The following is a 17,905-nucleotide window of genomic DNA, read 5'->3' on the forward strand; positions in this document are numbered from 1 at the left end:
CAGGGGTCTCACTCTTGTTCAGGCTGATCTGGAACTTGTGAGCTCGGACAATCCACCTGCCTTGGCCTCCCAAGTGCTGGGATTACAGGTGTGAGGCACTGTGCTCAGCCATATGGCTCATTTTTCATTAATTTTTGTGAACAGTATGTGGTATGAGGTAAAAATTGAGGCTTATTTTTATGATATGCATTTGATTATGCCTGTATGATTTTTTGGAAAAACTACGATCTGCTACATGCTAAATATTAAGCTGTAGTTCTTGAATTACTTTATGTCTAGAGCATGCAATAGCTCTCTGATATACTCCCTTGGATTTGGGAAAATTGAACTCAATGGAAAATGGGAGGCAGCTGAAAGAATTTGTGAGATTTTTCTATGCTTATCTTATATCAGTTGGCACATGCTTAATACAGCAACTCATCAGAATCAATTTCAACTGACAATCTCCCATTTTCTGGATCAGAAAATTTACTAACAGTCAGGCATTGTTGTGGACGCCTGTACACAGCTACTTGGGAGGCTGAGGCAAGAGAATTGCTTAAGCCCAAGGGTTTGAGGTTGTTATGAGCTGTGATGCCATGGTGCTCTACCAAGGGTGACAGCTTGAGACTCTGTCTCAAGAAAAAAATATAGAAAGAGCTTTGCTAAGCAAATATAAGAGTATAAAGAGAAAGCCTAACCACAAGAATTTAGAAACTCAACAAATACATGGCAGAACAAAGAGGACAGAAAGTTTCCAAGCACAGGCTCAGGTGATGCCCATATATCTCAAACGCAGAGAAGAAATCCTTGTGTTTCTTGTATGTGAGATCAACGTGCCCCACACTTGATTTTATACTCTCTAAGGAATGGTTAAATGCATTGGTCAGTGTTTGGAAGGATAGGGGGAATGCTTCTCTCCTACTTCTGCTAGTTCCTTAGTTATAGGGGATCGCCTCTAAGGTAACACACCCTGCATCTTCTCAGGCTATCACTCTTCCCTTTGGGAGGTGAGTTCAGAAAATGCATAGGAATGAGGAATGCAGTTTATTGAGACTATTAAACTCCAAAGGTTCAGATCAAATAGGATGCGATAGGTTTATTTAGTAAATGTGTTTTGGGTCTCAGTTGTAAGACTTGTCTTGCTTCTCTGAGTTCACAAAGCATGATTTCAGTCAAAGATTTTGTTCATATGTAATAACTTCCTGTTAAAATAAATAGGCAGTTGAAAATGGCTGTTGAATTTGTCCCCTATAATATTCAGAACTAGGGCTGGCAATCGGATGTTCAAAAATAGTTCCCTTCTACTTTGATTAGAGTTTAGATTAAAAGACCTCTCAAAGTTTATTTCAGGTCTATGAGTTTATTGATAACTATAAATATTTTTCAGCAGATGAACAATACTGAAAATAAACAACCTTTGACTCTTATGATACAATATATCTACTCCTGCCGAATGTCCTTGTTCCTTGGCGCCAAAATCAAACGACGAGTCCAGTGGTTCTTTACATCGAAACCAAGTGCTGGTACTCATTATTCGGGTAATGTTCTTTGCCTTAACATCATATTCAAATTGCTTTGATCCACGGGAGAAATAGAAGAATCCTAAAGACAGAGAACCGTGATTAGTTATTTTGCATAACTACATAATGGTTCCGTATTTTTAAATTTTATGAATATAGAACAAAATGACATTATGGAGAACAAAGAAACTTGTGGGATTATAGAGATACGGTTTGAGTTGTTTACTGTTATGCAGGAAATCTAATTATTTGTATTTCCACGAGGAGGAAGCCAAGTTATAAAGTATGAGTTTCAAGGTGCTTATTATCTTTATAGCCAGACTGCCGTCTACAGCTGAGTCTCAAACCAGGTTTCAACAAAGTGCGTCAGAGACCAGGAGGAGAAGGTCCCACCCCTATATCTTCATTTTTTTAGATCTGTTCTATTTTTACCTACTTTAGATTTGGGGGTTCTGTGTTATATTTCATTGAAAAAATGGACTGTATTACCCAGAAAGAATTTTCGACTTCTGATTACTCTGTGGTCTGGGTGATTGTCTTTGATGACACAGTAGCTGGGCTGTGTGCGTTAGACTCCCTGAGATGCTTTTAAAACTCAAAACTCCCAGGTCTCACCCACAATCCTACTGCCTTAGGTACTCTGAAATTTGTTCCACACACAAACTCCAAGCTGTATGCATTAAACTGCGCACATTAAAGTGGGAGGATCACCGTCCAGTCTGTGGGCTTAGTCATTTTTCACACGCTCAGGGTGCCTTTGGGGGATATTTCACATGAATGATGAGCAAAACTAATTTGGTACTTTGTACAAGTATAGGTTTGAAATGGTGTAACAGAGTACAATTCAGGATTTTTAAATTCAGTTTATGATAATGCCTGCAGGGTTAATGTTTATCATTTCATATACTTAGGAGTAGTAAAATTACATTAAAATCAAAATATTTCAGGCTTTGTGCTGTCTTCTTTTACAGCCAATGTGGACCCCCACGTGCCTGGATAGTTTAAGCATCTGTGCTCACCTTTGTACTGGAAAGCAGCGTCAACCCGGAGCCCGAGTCCCGGGAAGTGTTTGATCACCCTCTGGGGGAACCCTTTCTCCATGGTTTCTGTCGTCTCATCGTATCTGTAGATAAGGATTTGTGGAGCCTAATTAGTCTACTGCCTGATTTAGAATAAAATCAGGGGATAAACAGGCCTAGCAGAGGAAAACTAACGGAATCAGTAATAAAAATTTGGGGAAGATTGTATTTGGTTGAATCATTACAGTATCTTGCAAATAAGAAATGACCAGGGGCAAAGTCAACATCATTTGTTTGATGCTATTCTGAGGAGCTGCTAAGTCACATTCCCGGCTCGGCTTGGCGCTTTCAGAAATTTTGAGTGGATGCGTTTGTGTCATTGGCAATTTGGTTGGCATTAGCAGCTTTATTATTTTATCTTATCTGTATTTTGTAAGTTAGAGAAAAATCACTGGACTCATTGAAACATCCTTTGGTTTGGTAAAGTCATCCACTAGAGATTGCTTTTAATGTAATTCATCTTAAAAAGACTACAGATACTTTTTTTTTTTTTTTGCCTGTGTCAAAGTGATGCTACTGTGAATATTTTCCCTATAATAAAACAAAGGGGTCAATTGTCTGTGAACTTACCTCCAGCACCAAATTCCCACAAAGAAATAGGTCTTTCTTGTGTTTTTGTTACAGACAGCTGCATCTATTTTCTTCACACGTCTTGGAAAGCCAAGTGTGTGAATGGATTTGGGATAATCTGGCAAGACAGCGTATCCTCTGATCATCCAGAAGTTTTCGTCTAGAAAGAGAGGAAGTAATTATCTTCTGATCTATTTCCTGGAGGGACAAAGTTTGAAAATAATGAGATCCTTAGTTCCACTTAGCTTCCGTGCTTGGAGACTTAGTAACCTTATGCCTTCACTTATTCTTAGCAAGTTCTTTAGCAGCTTATGCTATTAATATTATGCAAATATTGTTAATATGTGCTTGTAGTCAATTGTATGCATACTTTTGTCAATTGGTTTCATTGTATGGATTGCTCTTAATTGTCTAACTTTATCAAAGCAATCAAATGTGCAATGCATATGTGTATCAAAGCACCACACGGTACCCAGTAAGTATGTATGATTATTATGTGTCAATTAAAATTGTTAAAAACAAAGTTTGTTTGTACATGTTCGCCTAAATTTCAGCTCCCAAAAGCTCTCAAAGGCTGGTGATCTGATGAAATCCATGTAAAAATTAGGGTTGCTAGATTAAATAAAAGATGCCAGTTAAATTAGAATTTCAAGTAAATAATGATCAACTTTTGGTATAAATAAATATAAAATATTGCAGGAGGCATAAGGGTACCAGAAAGTTATTTGTTTTTTGTCAGAAATTCATAGCAGCCTGCATTTTTATTTACCCAAACTGGCAGCTCTAATAAAAAGGGAACATAAAAGAGAAATTGATTACTTTTATTTGGCAGGAAAAACAGGCATTTTTATTTTTTATTACATGGCTTTTTTTTTTTTTAGTTTCTATGCAATTAGGATTGTGTTTATCTTCATAGCCACAGACAACTCCTAGGTCGTTATTCTTTATGATGGGAACCTAAAATGAGGGCAGAATCCCTGTCCACTTGGCACTAAGTACATGGTATTCCTTATGCCAGGATAAGTAGGTCAATACGAAAGTTTTGAGACAGACTGTGTTGTGGTCCCTTGTTTCACTTCCAAGAAACACAGTCGGCAGTGTCCTTGTCCCTGATTTATCCATCAGTTTCTTGGTGTTGCGGGGAGGGCTTCAGTTGTTTACATTCTGCAGATTTCATGTTTCTCAATTTTTGTGTATCTTACGACTTTTGTTATGACACACGCATGCACTGGCCAGTTCAGGCAACCAGAAGAGGAATTGCAACGGGCAAGGTTACCTTTAAAAACCAGAATCTTGTCTTTGGGGTTCTCATATGCAGCTTGAAGATCAGCGGGCAGAGATGGCCAGAAGGAAGCTATTAATTCAAATTCAACATCGGTGATATCGTAATAGATCCGCCATAGGTGCCTGTGGTCAACAGAAAACTCTTTACATCTGCAGACTATCTGCTTATGTCAGTGGAAATATTGCGACCTTAGGCCTGACTTTAATCCGATTGGTTTGTATCTCCCTCCAATAATTTAAAGAGCAAATTTATGTGATGGTAAGTTTAGTTCTGCTTTTTGGACTAACAAGATCCTGTGTCTCTGCCCACGGTCCTGGCTTCTCAGAGGGGAGAACTACCATGGAAATATCATAAATGGCTCTGAGCGCTCAATGAGCTCTTTTTCTTTTTGCTAAAATGACAACACCCAACATTCTAAGCCAACGACAAAAGGAACTTTCAGAAGCTGATGCTTGCTGGAATAAAGAAATGTTATCACTGCCGTGCCAAAATATTTCCTCAGAATTTCCTTTCTGGTTGTAAAATTCTGAGTTTATGAGCGAGAATCCGAAGGGCTCACGCTCGGTTTTCTTGCCCATGAGTGCTCCCTCCCTCCCTCCCCAATACCGTAAAGGGCGGGTTCTCAGCTCCTGCTGGTCACAGCCTGGTAGTGACAGCAGGTCAGTATTCCGCTGGGCAGCTGTGGGTGGCAAGAGCGGGATTTCAGTGTCCCTCTGACTCCTATAGCCTTACCCAGTGGTGTGTGTTCTCACACTCTACACGGTCATGGCATAAATAAGTGACACACCACGCTGCAATCTTAGTCCAACAGGTTTTGAATTGTGAGAGAAGCAACTTTCCACCGTAGCAAGCACTTCACTGATGCAACATTAAAAAATGGTCAGTGGTGAGTTGATACATGCCTAATAATTTCCAGGTGGGAAAAAGACTTTAATCATTTGCTGATTTCCAGGGTGTAAATACCACAGCCAGTTTCAAGCTGAACTGGTCTGCAACATTTCTGAAAATTTAACGATAGGCTCCTGATGGCAGGTGGCCTTTGGTCCCAGTGCAGCCCTGGGACTGGTGTATTATTTTGGCTAGGAAAGTAGACTGTCCTTCACCTTCTTATACAATGTAAAAGCCACACATTTCACTGTAGTCTCCATCCCTTCTGTACTCTCCATCTCTTGAAAAGAAACCTCTTCATGGGATGCTGAGGTGTTTAGGGGATGGGTTTACCTGCCTTTAAAGAACATTACTTCTCTGCGGAAAGTGGTGACAGCATCAAAAGTCAAGTCGGGGTCACAGGCATGAGGCACGGGGGGCTCCTTCGGTTTGGCAGGTGCCTCAGGCAGTCCTCCTTTAGTAAGAAGGAGATAGCACAGTGAATTCAGAAGGCGTGAGGAAACACGCCCACACAAGCATCTTACCTAAGTGAGTATTTGCTCATGACAATTTTTCAAGAAGTAATTTTCTCAACTTCCCTTCTGAAAAGCTTCCCGTTTAGTCCACATACATTCAGATTTGTAACTTGGCTCACCGTAGATGGACTGGATTCCATCAATATCATCCTGAGAAAGTGGGTATTTATTAGGATCCAGTGAGATATAATTTGGAAACATCAAGGCTGTTTGATCGTTGGAGTGAGAGAGCCCCAGTGCATGACCAAATTCATGAGCAGCCACAAGAAACAAGCTGAATCCTTAATAAAAACAGGAAAAGTCTGAGTACATGAGTTGATCAAAAGGAGAACGCCGGCATCTGCGATCAGAAAGTGACCGAGGGAACGAAGAAAAGGCCTCACCACAGATAATTCTTATAATCAATGCGTCGTCATTTATCTGGGGAATATTTCAATACTAATTAATACACGTAGTTGTGCATCACTGAATGATTGAGAAGACATTCTGATAAATGCATTAAGGGCATAAACATCTTAAAATGTACTTGCACAAACCTAGATGGCACCGTCGACTACACACACCGCTGTGTGGCCGCCAATCCTCCTAGGCTGCAAATCTGTACAGCAAGCTACTGAGCTGAATTACTGCAGGCAACTGTGACACAATGTTAAGTATTTATGTATCTCAATGTAGAAATAGTATAATAAAAATAAGGAATAAAAGATAAAAAATGACACACCTGCACAGGGCACTGAGCGTGAGCAGAGCCTGCAGGACTGGGCGTTGCTCGGGTGAGTCAGTGAGGAGTGGGGAGTGAGGGGGAAGCCAGGACACGCCTGTCCATGGCTGTAGGTTTTAGAAATTCCGTACACTTAGGCTACACTGAACTCACAGAAAAAATTTTTTTCTTCAATATAAAATCAACTTTAGCTTACTATAACTTTTTTACTTTATAAACTTAAGTATTTTCAACTTTTGACTTTTGTGATAACAGTTTAAAAACATACTAAATTGCTGTAAAAATTGTCTTCTTTATATTCTTATCCTGTTAACATTTTTCTATTTAAAAAATTTTTAATTTCTTTTTACATTTTGAACTTAAAAAAAAAGACAACTCAGGCACAAACACAGACATTAGGCTACACAGGGTCAGGGTCATCAGTGTCACTGTGTTCCATCTCCACACTCGTCCCCCTTGAGGGTCTTCAAGGGCCTAACAGGTGTGCAACTGTCATCTGTGTTCACAAGGCCTTCTTCTAGAATGCCTCCTGACACACCTGCCTGAGGCTGTTTTACAACTGTGAAAAGACTACACTCTAAAATAAGGATAAAAAGCAGAGTCCAGTGAATACCCAGAGCAGGAGCGCAGTCCTTCCTGATGAAGCCTCATGTGCCCTGTGTAATTGTCTGTGCTACACCTTTCCATGACTGGCAGGGCGGCAGGTTCGTTTATTCCAGCATCACCCAAACACGTGCACAATGCATCGCGCTATGACATCACAGTGCCACCGTAATCTTAGGGAACCACTGTCACACACCTGATCTGCTCTCGACTGAAACATTGCCATACAGTGCATGATTGTCACTGGCATTGGTCATACCACGGCGAAATATAACCCAGAGTAAACAAATGGCTTGAAATCAGTGTCTCAGAAATGGGTAGTACTAAAAAAAAATTAGATGCCATCAGTATGGGGCTGTCACTAGACTACACTTTCTGTGATCCTGCTGTACTTACTAATAAATTCAGAGGTTCTCAGTTGGCTGTAGGATAAAGCCTTAAAAAGACCCCATGTGCCCTAGTGGTCCCTGCTTCTCACCAGCCGTCTGCTTCATTGCCTCGTCCCGTCAAGCCATGTCGAATCGCTTACATTTCTCATCTGGGCATGTCCTTTCTGATCTTCTTGTTCTGTCTCGTACCTCCCGCCCTGGGCCCAGAATATTCTCTCCAGCTCCTTTTCTTAGCAGTCCTGGATTCCCTAGGCCTGCTGTCTGGAGTTATCTCCTTCATGGGGCTTCCTTTATCCCCCCAGCTTGCATCCAGGCTGAATTGAATGCCCCCCTCTCAGCTTCCACAGACTGAAGGCTTGATTCTGTCATAGCACATATGGGACCAAATTATCTGTTTTTATCACCAAGCTGCACACCCTTTGAGTACAGGGACCATGTCTTAATCATCTGTTATTCTTGGTGACTCTAAACCGTTTGGCAGTCGTAGGTGCTTAGTGATGACTGCCGGATGTCCGGGGGTTTATTCAGAGGAGAAGGTTAGATGTGTCTTTTACACATGACCATAGTGACCTTTCCAGAAGTCTTATCAGGCACATGGAATTGGTTTTTTACTGTATATGCTTAACCCCCTCTGACATCACCATGTGGCAACTTTTTCTTCCCTTAGGAAGCAATGGGATCGGCAGATAACTGTAGTGTTTTGCTTTGAAGCAAATGACACGCAGACTTTGGTGCTTCCTTCTCACAGGAGCCGGCCTATACATTGCGACGGAAAAAGTGCTATCTAGTTTTGGAAAATTTTCCATTAAAAATCACAATTTAATTGATGATTACACTTGATCGAGAGTTTATGTTTTTATAAGAAAACAGGACTTTTTCCTTTAATTTCAGTGAAACAAGAGTTACATGATGTGGTTTCACCAGAGGCCCACTAACCCTCCCCTGAGGGAAGGTAACAAGGGTTGGAAGACCGTTTTTTTTTTTTTTTTGGAATGGTGCCACCTGGTTGCCCAGCCAGAACTTGGTTGAGGGCTGGGTTTATCTCCTGCCTTGCTCAAGCAAGCCTTGCCAGTTTGGGGCCCAGAACCATTTGAATTTCAGAAAAAATAATAAACTCCACACAGCCCTGTTGGCAGAAGGGTTGGAGTGGTATGAGTGAGAGTAATTCCTACTAAGCATTGGGCTGAAGGGAGAAAAGGATAGTGAAATCTTTGACTCATCTTTCCTCCAGATACAAAAGTAAAGCCTGGCTGAGCAAAGGGAGTAATCCTGATTTTGGCAAGTGCCAATATCTGATACATCCTGATTGGATATATGCACCCCGCCTTCAGACCAAGATCAAGGAAATAGGGGGGCTGTGTCAGCAGTAGACACTTCTGGGCTGTTTGCATGACAGTGTTATCTTACCTCCTTCATTCTCGTGTCTGCACGTGATGCTGACTCAAGTTCAGCTAGGACTGACTTCTTTGCCCCTCTCTCTAGCACTTGGGAGAACAGTCACATCACATGTTCAGACTGAGCAGTGAGTGGGCAGCCAGGGACCACTTTTGTCACAGACTTTCAGTTTTACCGAAACGGTAAAACTGATCCAAACAGACTGTTAGAAGTTCCTTGGCAGGAATGGACTGCAGGCTTTCTGACAGCCATCAGGAGACTGTAAGCTGTGCTTTCCCGGGACACCAGCCCCAAGAAGGCTGATGCCAGTGGCAGAAAAAAAGGAATGGGGAGAATCTGAGCACCCACTGAGCCTGCCCCTCTGCTCAGTGCACACACCGTTACTGCAGCCAAGTCTCATTGCTGTTGTTGGAAAGGCATTAAAATGCTTCTAATGCCAAGCAGGCCCGTGAAAAAAATAAAATTGATGTACTTGGTTTGAAGAAATAAGTCAAATATAAGAATTAGGTTGTAATTCTTTCCTAGATGGACAAGAGTTAGAAGAGCAAGTTCGTGCTTTTATGTAGACCCTCCGGGGACCACAAATGCACACGCTAGCCTTTAATTGCTAACCCCAAATTACCATTTCTCTAGAGTTTTCTTTTAGTCCTCAAGCAAGAGATGACTTCTCCTACTGATACAACACAGAGAACCTTCTGCTTTGTATGGTAGGTGTGTGGTCTTAAGCCTTAGGTATCACACGGGATCATGAACCTCTGAAGGGCTGAAGCTTTTCTAGTAGAGTTTTGGGGTCCACACAATACCTTGTGTGCACATAGTGGACCCCCATGCATCGTAGATGAATAAATGAAGAGTGCTCTGATCATAAGAGGATTGGCAACTTTTTGAGGGTATTGTGTCTGATATTGAATGCTTCCATCATGGAATATGGAAAATTATGGGGAAGTTGGGAAGCTTAGAGGTAAAAAGCAACTAGTTAGAAAGCTATTCTTTTGGGGGATTCTTTAGAATAATAAAATTTTGTTCATAAAAAAAATTAGACTCACCATCTGCATCCTTGGTCCAGTTTTCATCCTCATCAAAGTGAGTGTCACCTCCCAGACCCAGGCCAGGAGGAAAGGCATGGCCGAGAACTCCCAAGGGGCCATCAAAATGACGAGGACACCAACCGTGGACTGACATATCATTCGTGGGAGGAAAAAGAGATCAACTTCCTTAAATCACCTGAGGTAAAAATAGCCACACTTTTCTCCCTACTGAAAACCTTACCTCGAGTCCTAAAGGCAATCATGATGTCTGCAGCCCCCTTGGAAATCCTGGTGAATATCAGTGGAGTAACTTTGCTCCACACTTTAAAAGCTTTTTGGATAGCCTCATCCACATCCGCTCGTGTCATATCTGGAGTATAATTCATTAGTCTTAAAAATTAATAAAAATATGTCAATTGCTGGTTTACATGCATGTATGTACCCACAGACCACACACGTCGTGTCTAGCTGATCAGTCATGGGCTACAGTAACTTCAGTCACCCTACATTTGCATAAAATTTTATTTAAATGAAGAACTTGTGCATGTGCTATATTATTGATCTTTTCATCTTCCCTATGAATTAGGGAGTAGTATACCACTTTAACAAAGGAGGCTTAAAGAGGGAAACTGAATTCTCGAAGATCACACACCTTATGTGAGACAGCATTCATCTTCTATATGTATTTTCTAATATATAAATATATTACAAATTTACAGAGGGTGCCCAAAAATGTGTGCACATTTTAAGAAAGGAAAAAACCTGAATTAAAATGGTAATACTTGATAAATACTGATAACATTTGTTATCTCATATATTTTAGGTTGTATCTCTCACAATTGTAGAAGTCAACCATGACGAGTATTACAACTGAGATTTACTTATTTATTTATTTTTTTATTAAATCATAGCTGTGTACATCAGTCTCAGCCATGTATTACCATTCAGAGGCTTACTCAAGAGCTAGAAAGAGTTACTTGGGAAAAGGTTTTTCTCTTATTTATGTTCCCTATCTTGTTAAACTCATTTTTATCTCAAGTCCTAGGACATAAGAAGATGGAGGAAGAACTTTCACAAAGGCTCCAGCGTAGTTATCAATGTCATTGGCTCTGTCTCAGATTAAGGGCATCCTTCACCCTCTTTCTGCCAATGAGCCAGCTGTCTCCTTGGCATGTTTGCAGGAACCTCCATCCCTCACTCGGGGCCCGCCCATCTGAGATTGGCCGCTCACATGTCTTGGACACGAACTGGCCATGCTCCAGGCTCTGCCCTGTTTTCTCTTAAGCACAGGTCATCTGTGCCATCAGATGGCAGTTTCTTGTCCTCAGCTTATATAGAAAGGTAACAGAGACAGAGATTGGAGCCTGCCTGCTGGAGCCGGCCTCTGGCAGGAGTGTGTAACCCTGGCCACGGTGAATGAGCTTTGTTTCAGCTTCTCTGTGTTTAAGGGGCAGTAACAGTCCTGCCTACATCACAGGTCGTTTGGGAGGAGGAATAAATCTATGAAGTGCCCCCCATGCAGGAAAGGGCTCAGTAAAGTAAATAATTGTTATTGTTCTTTGGAGAGTATAGCAATGTTCCTTTGGATTAGGCCAAAGTAAGTTGAAGGAAGCATTACCTGTATGTGAGGTTGTGTTTCGTCCAGCCGGGGAGAGTGTAGCCGTACTGACCCACATCAGGCAGTCCACACCGGGGCGTCTTCATGATCTCAAGAGTGTTTGAGTCCAGTTTGCCAGAAACTGTCAATCCAAAAAATGCTTGCATTTCCCGAAGTTTGCCCTCTATGAGGCTCCGGTTCCTGCTCTGAACAAGATGACTCCCCTCTATTTCAAGAGAGTAGAACTGGTTGAGATATGCCTGACCAAAAAGACAAGAAAGGCAGACTGCGGGAGAGCAGATCTCCAGCTCAGGACAAAACAGAATTTCCAGAAACTCTTTTGGCCATAGAAAGGAACAGAAGGAAATAAGTAATGAGGGAAAGAGAAGTGAGGGGGAAGAGAGTAAAGGAAGGACTCAGAGAGGGAAGAAACAGGTCGCCCCACTCCCTGAAATTTCTGAGAACTGGTTGAATTATGAGAGATCAGAATTAGCCAAACCACACAGGTCACACAATTCCAGACCTCCACAGAAGAAAAGGAAATTTGCTGTTACTTTCATTCTGGAAGAGATAGGTAACTATCCATTTTGCAAATTCATTTGATTTAAACAAAGATGACAAATCAACTGACTAGGTTTTGGAGGGACTCTCCAGAGCAATGTATTTTTTATGTACAGGGCCTAGGGGCTCCAATTTATAAATTGAGTCCCCTGGGTTGTCTTGCCGTGGTTTTATAAAGATCTCGGGGCCTTGCAGGGATGGCCCCTTTTTCCTTTCACTAAATGTCCCTTCCCTGGTGACCACTGCTCAGAGTTGTAGCAGCTCACCTTGCCCCAGCCCTCCACCCCTCACCTGGTTTCCTGATGTTCAGTTTTCTAGAACAGGCATTAACTGTCTTTTTAGGTCCCGGGGAATCATGACAGAACCTTGCTAGTGATGCAAGCACTTGCTAATCATTCGTATTGAGATGGTACCTGCGCCAGCTGCACGTTCTCTTCATTCTCCATCCCTTGGTCCGCAGGAAATGCCGAAGATCTTATAAAGAAGAAAATGAGAAGTGGAAGGCTCTTCATGCTTCTTTCTCCGCAGTGAAACCTGTTTCTTTTTGCACAGAATTTAGAAAATAACAGTGAAGACGTGGCATGAATGGGCTCGTGCCATCACTTAATTGGTAACAGGAAGGGACACTTGCCATGGAGTGTGTCATCGTTTGCTTTTTTTTTATATCAACTCGATTTTGCAATCACGGTCTGAAATTGTTTAGTAAACACAGTTATTGCTTGTTATTAAATTGAATGTCCTATGAAGTGAGCCTCCCAGTTACATTTCTCCTTGCAAAGTTGGATGTTTTTCTAGCCATAAATTCCTGAGAGTTTATAAAATAATTTTCTCTTGAAGGCGAGCCCCAAACATCTTGGTAGCATGGTAACATGGACTCAGAATAATCAACTCGGGTAAAAACCAAACATGTATTGAGCACCCACTCTCTGCCCGTCCCTGTGCATGCAGTCTGCTTGGAGGATTTGGACGTGTACAGAAATTACCATGGGGCAAAATGGAGGCAAAGTGGCCAAATGCACAGGGCAGATGAGAAAGACTGGAAGGGCCAAAGGGCAGGTGGCCGATGAGTGTGGCCCAGAGGCTTCACACAGCACATGGCCTGTGCTGGGGCTTGAAGAACGGTGGGGATCACACAGAGGAAGGGAGAGGCATGTGATTGGAAAAGAGGCCGCCGGAAGCACCAGTAGCACAGAACTGAGCTGTGGAAAGTCAGGCCACAGCCAGGGTTGATGGGATGGAGGGTCTTTGTCCAGCATATAGGGCAGACGGAGAACTCTTAGAGAGCACAGCCTGTGAAGGACTTTAAAGGCCACAGTCAACATGGCCAGTTAACAGTGAAGGTGACAAGTGGCGAGAGCTCTTTGGATTGATTTCTATGCACTTTTTCTTCTTTACTTGGGCTCCTTTATTAGAAAGAGTTAACACCGCTGTGCATTGGTTTTAACAATGTCCTCCCCTCCACTGTCCTATTTTTCTTCCACTAATTGTTAAAATGTTTTTACTTTTCTTCCTGATGTTAACTCAGAGACCTCTCCAAATCTCTTTCTTTGTCTGTATCCTGACCAAAATTGCTGGGACATAGCTGAAAAATAGATTATAAATCCTAAGAAGAAAGATGGTCGCTTTTCATTGAATACTCATCCTGCTTATACATTCTATTTCAGATTACTGTTACAATTTACGTAGATAGTTTAAAAAGTCTAGTTGGCCTTGGGGAAAGAAGGCTGGCGTGGAGCGGGCAGACACGATGAAGATCTGTATGATAACGTGTTGGTAAACCAGTGTGAGTGCAGGCGGCTTCCTCACATTAGTCTTTTGTGTTTTTCTAACTCTAAAAGAAAAAAGTCAAGTGGAGCTATCTTGCTTATAATGAAAACCAGCATCTCTGCCCAACTTCCCAGTCCTGCAAGTCCTGCTCCCAGAGGTAACTGCTTTAAATTATTTTTGTATATTTTTTATCCCCATACTTAACTCCATATAATTTTTTCTCTTCATACTTAGCATGTTAGTTACTATTTCTTGTGTTTTCAAAGTTAAATGTTATTATTATCTTCCTATGAAAAAGAGGTATTCAACACTCCTATCCTCCAATTTTCCTAATTTGGTTAAAGTGAGGTTTTAAGTTAATTCACTAATCAGTACAGTATTAATGCAATTATGAGCTTGAAAATATTGTTTGCAAGAAAGCCATATAGTATGATTATAGCTCCCTTCTTGTCCATTTTTTCTCTGAGGTTCATAGTTGAGTTGATTTTTATTCACTAACACTTTCCCAAATTCTCTAATAGAATCGTTCACTCTTCTCAGAATAACCAAACATGACAGGAAATGGAGCACTACCCCTACTCTGCCTTGGTCCCCTGACCCCCGCCCACCCGCCAGGTCATCCTCGGCACACTTTGCTACCCTTCTGCAGTCTGGGTCTGTTGTGAAGCTGTCATCCTCTCATCAACCAGAGAATTCCAGTTGTGTCTCTGTTTAGCCCCCTGGACCCCTGGTCCCTGGGTTTAACTCCTACCCATCTCTTGACTTGCACTTTTGTTTTGATGAAGTGTATTTTTTAGGAGTTTTCTAAAAAAGAATGTAAGGAAAACAAGTATTTTCAATCTTCCCATGACTAAGAATGTCCTTTCCTTTATTCCATCCTTACACTTGTTTGAGACTATGGCTGAATATAGCATGTAGAATTTCGAGCTAAAATAAATTTCCCATAGACCTTTCAAGGTACTGTTCCGTTATTTTTTAGAACCTAATGCTGCTGTTGAGAAGCATTCTATTCTGATTCTTCATATTTTTCTTTTAAAAAATTTTTTTTTCATGTTTCCATACTTTCAACTTTTTTTTTTTTAAATTAAATCATAGCTGTGTACATTAATGCAATCATGGGGTACAATGTCCTGGTTTTACATATAATTTGAAATGTTTTCATCAAACTGGTTAACATAGCCTTCACGGCATTTTCTTAGTTATTGTGTTAAGACATTTATATTCTACACCTAGTAAATTTCACACATACCTTTGTAAGAAGCACCATAGTTGTGGTCCCACCAATTACTCTCCCTCCACCCAGCCTCCCCCCTCCCCTCCCCTCCCTCTCCCCTTCCTCTTGGGCTATAATTGGGTTATAGCTTTCATAAGAATGCTATAAATTGGTTTCATAGTAAGACTGAGTACATTGGATACTTTTTCTTCCATTCTTGAGATACTTTGCTAAGAAGAATATGTTCTAGCTCCATCCATGTAAACATGAAAGAGGTAAAGTCTCCATCTTTCTTTAAGGCTGCATAATAGTCCATGGTGTACATATACCACAATTTATTGATCCATTTGTGGGTTGATGGGTACTTGGGCTTCTTCCATGACTTAGCAATTATGAATTGGGCTACAATATACATTCTGGTACAAATATCTTCATTATAATGTGATTTTTGATGTTCTGGATATATACCTAGTAGAGGAATTGTAGGATTGAATGGCAGGTCTATTTTTAGATCTCTAAGTGTTCTCCAAACATCTTTCCAAAAAGAACGTAGAAGTTTGCATTCCCACCAGCAATATAGAAGTGTTCCCTTGAAATTTCCTATTTACCTAGATATTCTGAGGTTTTGTGATTATGTCTCTTGCTGCGGGTCTTTTTGTATTAACATTTTTAGGTAGGAAGTGCCCTTTCATTATAGAAACTTCATTTCAGGGTAATTTCTTTGAATTATTTTATAATTTCTTTCCATCCATTTTCTTCTTCTAATTTCTGGAGTGTACATCTGTTGGGCCTCCTAGTTGAGCCTTTTTGTTTCTAATACAACCTTTACTATTTTCTGCCAACTTTACTTTTAAGCTTGCTTATTGAGTTTTTAATTTTAGCTATTATATTTTTCATTTCCAACAGTTCCTTCCATTTCTGAGTATCTTATTACTTTTTTTTGCTTATTTGCATTTTTGTTACTGCTTTATGAATATAAAAATGCACCTTATTTTTAAATAATGTTAAGTATTATTTAGTTTATTTTAATATCTTCTTTTGCTCCTGGAATTATCTCTTCATCTTCAAAGTTTCTATTTTGGCCTCTCTTTTTTGCATTGAAAGTTTTTTTTTTCAAATGTTTGGTGACTTTGTGCTGTGCAATCTGCTTAAGAACAGGAGAGCTGACTGGCAGCTCTCAGGAATGGGCAGGGCTGGTGAACTGATGACTTTCACTCAGGGAGCTGAGGTGGGTTCTAGATATTTCATATAATGCATTAGTCAAGATGAGATTTAATTGACTACAACAGAAAAACTCAAAATAACATATGCCTAATAAAATATAAATTTATTTTTCCCTCACATAAGAAAAGCACAGGTTTGAAAGCCCAGGGATTGCACGACAACTTTACATCATCAAGGGGGTAGCCATCTTGCTACACCACTGTCCTAGTGCAATGCATCATGATCCAGAGACAAAGCAAATTCCTTGGGTTTTTTTCTAGAAGCCCATACAACATTCTGCTTACACGTTTTGGCTAGAAATTAAATACGTGGCCACACCTTACTGCAACCAAGGTAATGGAGTGTAGTCTTTCAGCTGGATGCATTTGCTACCTCAAATCAAATCAGGGTCTCACTGCAAAAGAGGAGGTCGAGAATGGCTGTTGCGGTAGGTAATTAGCAGCCTCGGCCATGCTGCGCTTTCTCCAGTGTCAGTATCTATATACTTTTTTCCTAGGGCTTGTAAGTTCCTCCAGAAGACTTCTCCGATTTCTCATCAGTTGTATCTCCCAGCAGCACAGCCGTAGCAGATGCCTCTGAGTCCCTGTATCCCTGGGATCCCTGTATCCCAGCCCCTTGGTGCCTCTGGTTAGTGGCAGCAGTGGGACAGGTCTGTGTATCTCAACTGCTCTGACAAAGTCCAGTGTTGAGCACATGCTGCATGTCTTTCTGCTTTCTCCTGAACACTGAGATGCCCGAGGGCCTGCCGGGGCAGCCTGAGAGAACAGCCGAGAAGTGGAAGGGAGAGAACACCCTCAGGTCAATCCCTACTCCAGGGGATGAGAACTGAAAGATGAGTGTCCAGCCCCATTCACTGGCCAGCTGAGCCATTGGAAGGTGTTCTCTAGGCTGCTCAGGAGCCCAGGGTGGAACTGAAGCCCAGTTTCCCATAGCAGAAACCTTTCTGACACACACTTCTATTGGCTTTTCCTCTGTCTTATTCTGCTTGCTACCTCACTCCTACTTTCTGGGACAATTTTTGGAAAAACATAATTGCTGAGATCTTGACTTAGATTTTGTTTTTGAAGAAACTCAGCCTAGGATCTAAAGGAATCTCATTATTAAAATTCCAGGCTTAGACCCTTACATCTCTGATACTCACATAAAATGTACAACGTAACGGCCAGTAAATACCACATGTTGTCAAGATGAGAACTTTTTGTAAAAAAAGGAATAAGTCTTCAAATTCTTTATTACATTTCACATTGCAGCTTGATTCCTATGACTCTGTGAAAAATGGTCAAAGACCTAACACGAATTCAGTTCTCATCTCAAAAATGTATGCACGAGGCTTGGGCCAAGACTCTATTAAAGCTGGCTAGCACAACCAGCAGATGTCCTGGGAAGATGAATCTCTCATTTTTATGCCTGTAAAAACTGATATCTTAGGAAGTTTTAGAAAACACAGTTGTCTGACATTGACTGTACTGTTAAACATGGAATAGATATCTGAAGTTTATCTTACAGAGGTACAAGTGAATCTTTCTAAGAGTAGAATGTGAACATTTTAAAACAATAACTGAGAAAAT

At 41.0% G+C, this 17,905-nt stretch overlaps 1 protein-coding gene across 1 annotated transcript; it reads right to left on the reverse strand.

The window, feature by feature from the left end:
• Positions 1–1,263: 1,263 nt before the first annotated feature.
• On the reverse strand, positions 1,264–12,645 carry MMP27 (matrix metallopeptidase 27). Its single transcript, XM_003780798.1, has 10 exons — positions 12,547–12,645; positions 11,594–11,832; positions 10,217–10,365; positions 9,994–10,122; positions 5,959–6,120; positions 5,658–5,778; positions 4,428–4,558; positions 3,152–3,311; positions 2,522–2,625; positions 1,264–1,584 (listed from the first exon to the last, which is right to left on the reverse strand). The coding sequence occupies exons 1-10, from the start codon at positions 12,643–12,645 to the stop codon at positions 1,343–1,345; spliced, it is 1,536 nt and encodes a 511-aa protein (XP_003780846.1). The 3' UTR covers positions 1,264–1,342.
• Between the last annotated feature and the right edge of the window lie 5,260 nt (positions 12,646–17,905).

The sequence above is a fragment of the Otolemur garnettii genome, unplaced genomic scaffold (assembly GCF_000181295.1).
Source record: "Otolemur garnettii isolate 467f Iridium unplaced genomic scaffold, OtoGar3 scaffold00001, whole genome shotgun sequence".
Lineage (NCBI taxonomy): Eukaryota > Metazoa > Chordata > Mammalia > Primates > Galagidae > Otolemur > Otolemur garnettii.

Bases quoted from the DNA above. Each gene is read 5' to 3' on its own strand.
- MMP27 (XM_003780798.1), bottom strand. From the start codon at position 12,645: ATGAAGAGCCTTCCACTTCTCATTTTCTTCTTTATAAGATCTTCGGCA. The intron at 2,626-3,151 runs GTAAGTTCACAG...CCTTATCTACAG, and splicing joins GTGGGAATTTGGTGCTGGAG to ATACGATGAGACGACAGAAA. The intron at 1,585-2,521 runs GTGAGCACAGAT...CTCTGTCTTTAG, and splicing joins CGCTGCTTTCCAGTACAAAG to GATTCTTCTATTTCTCCCGT.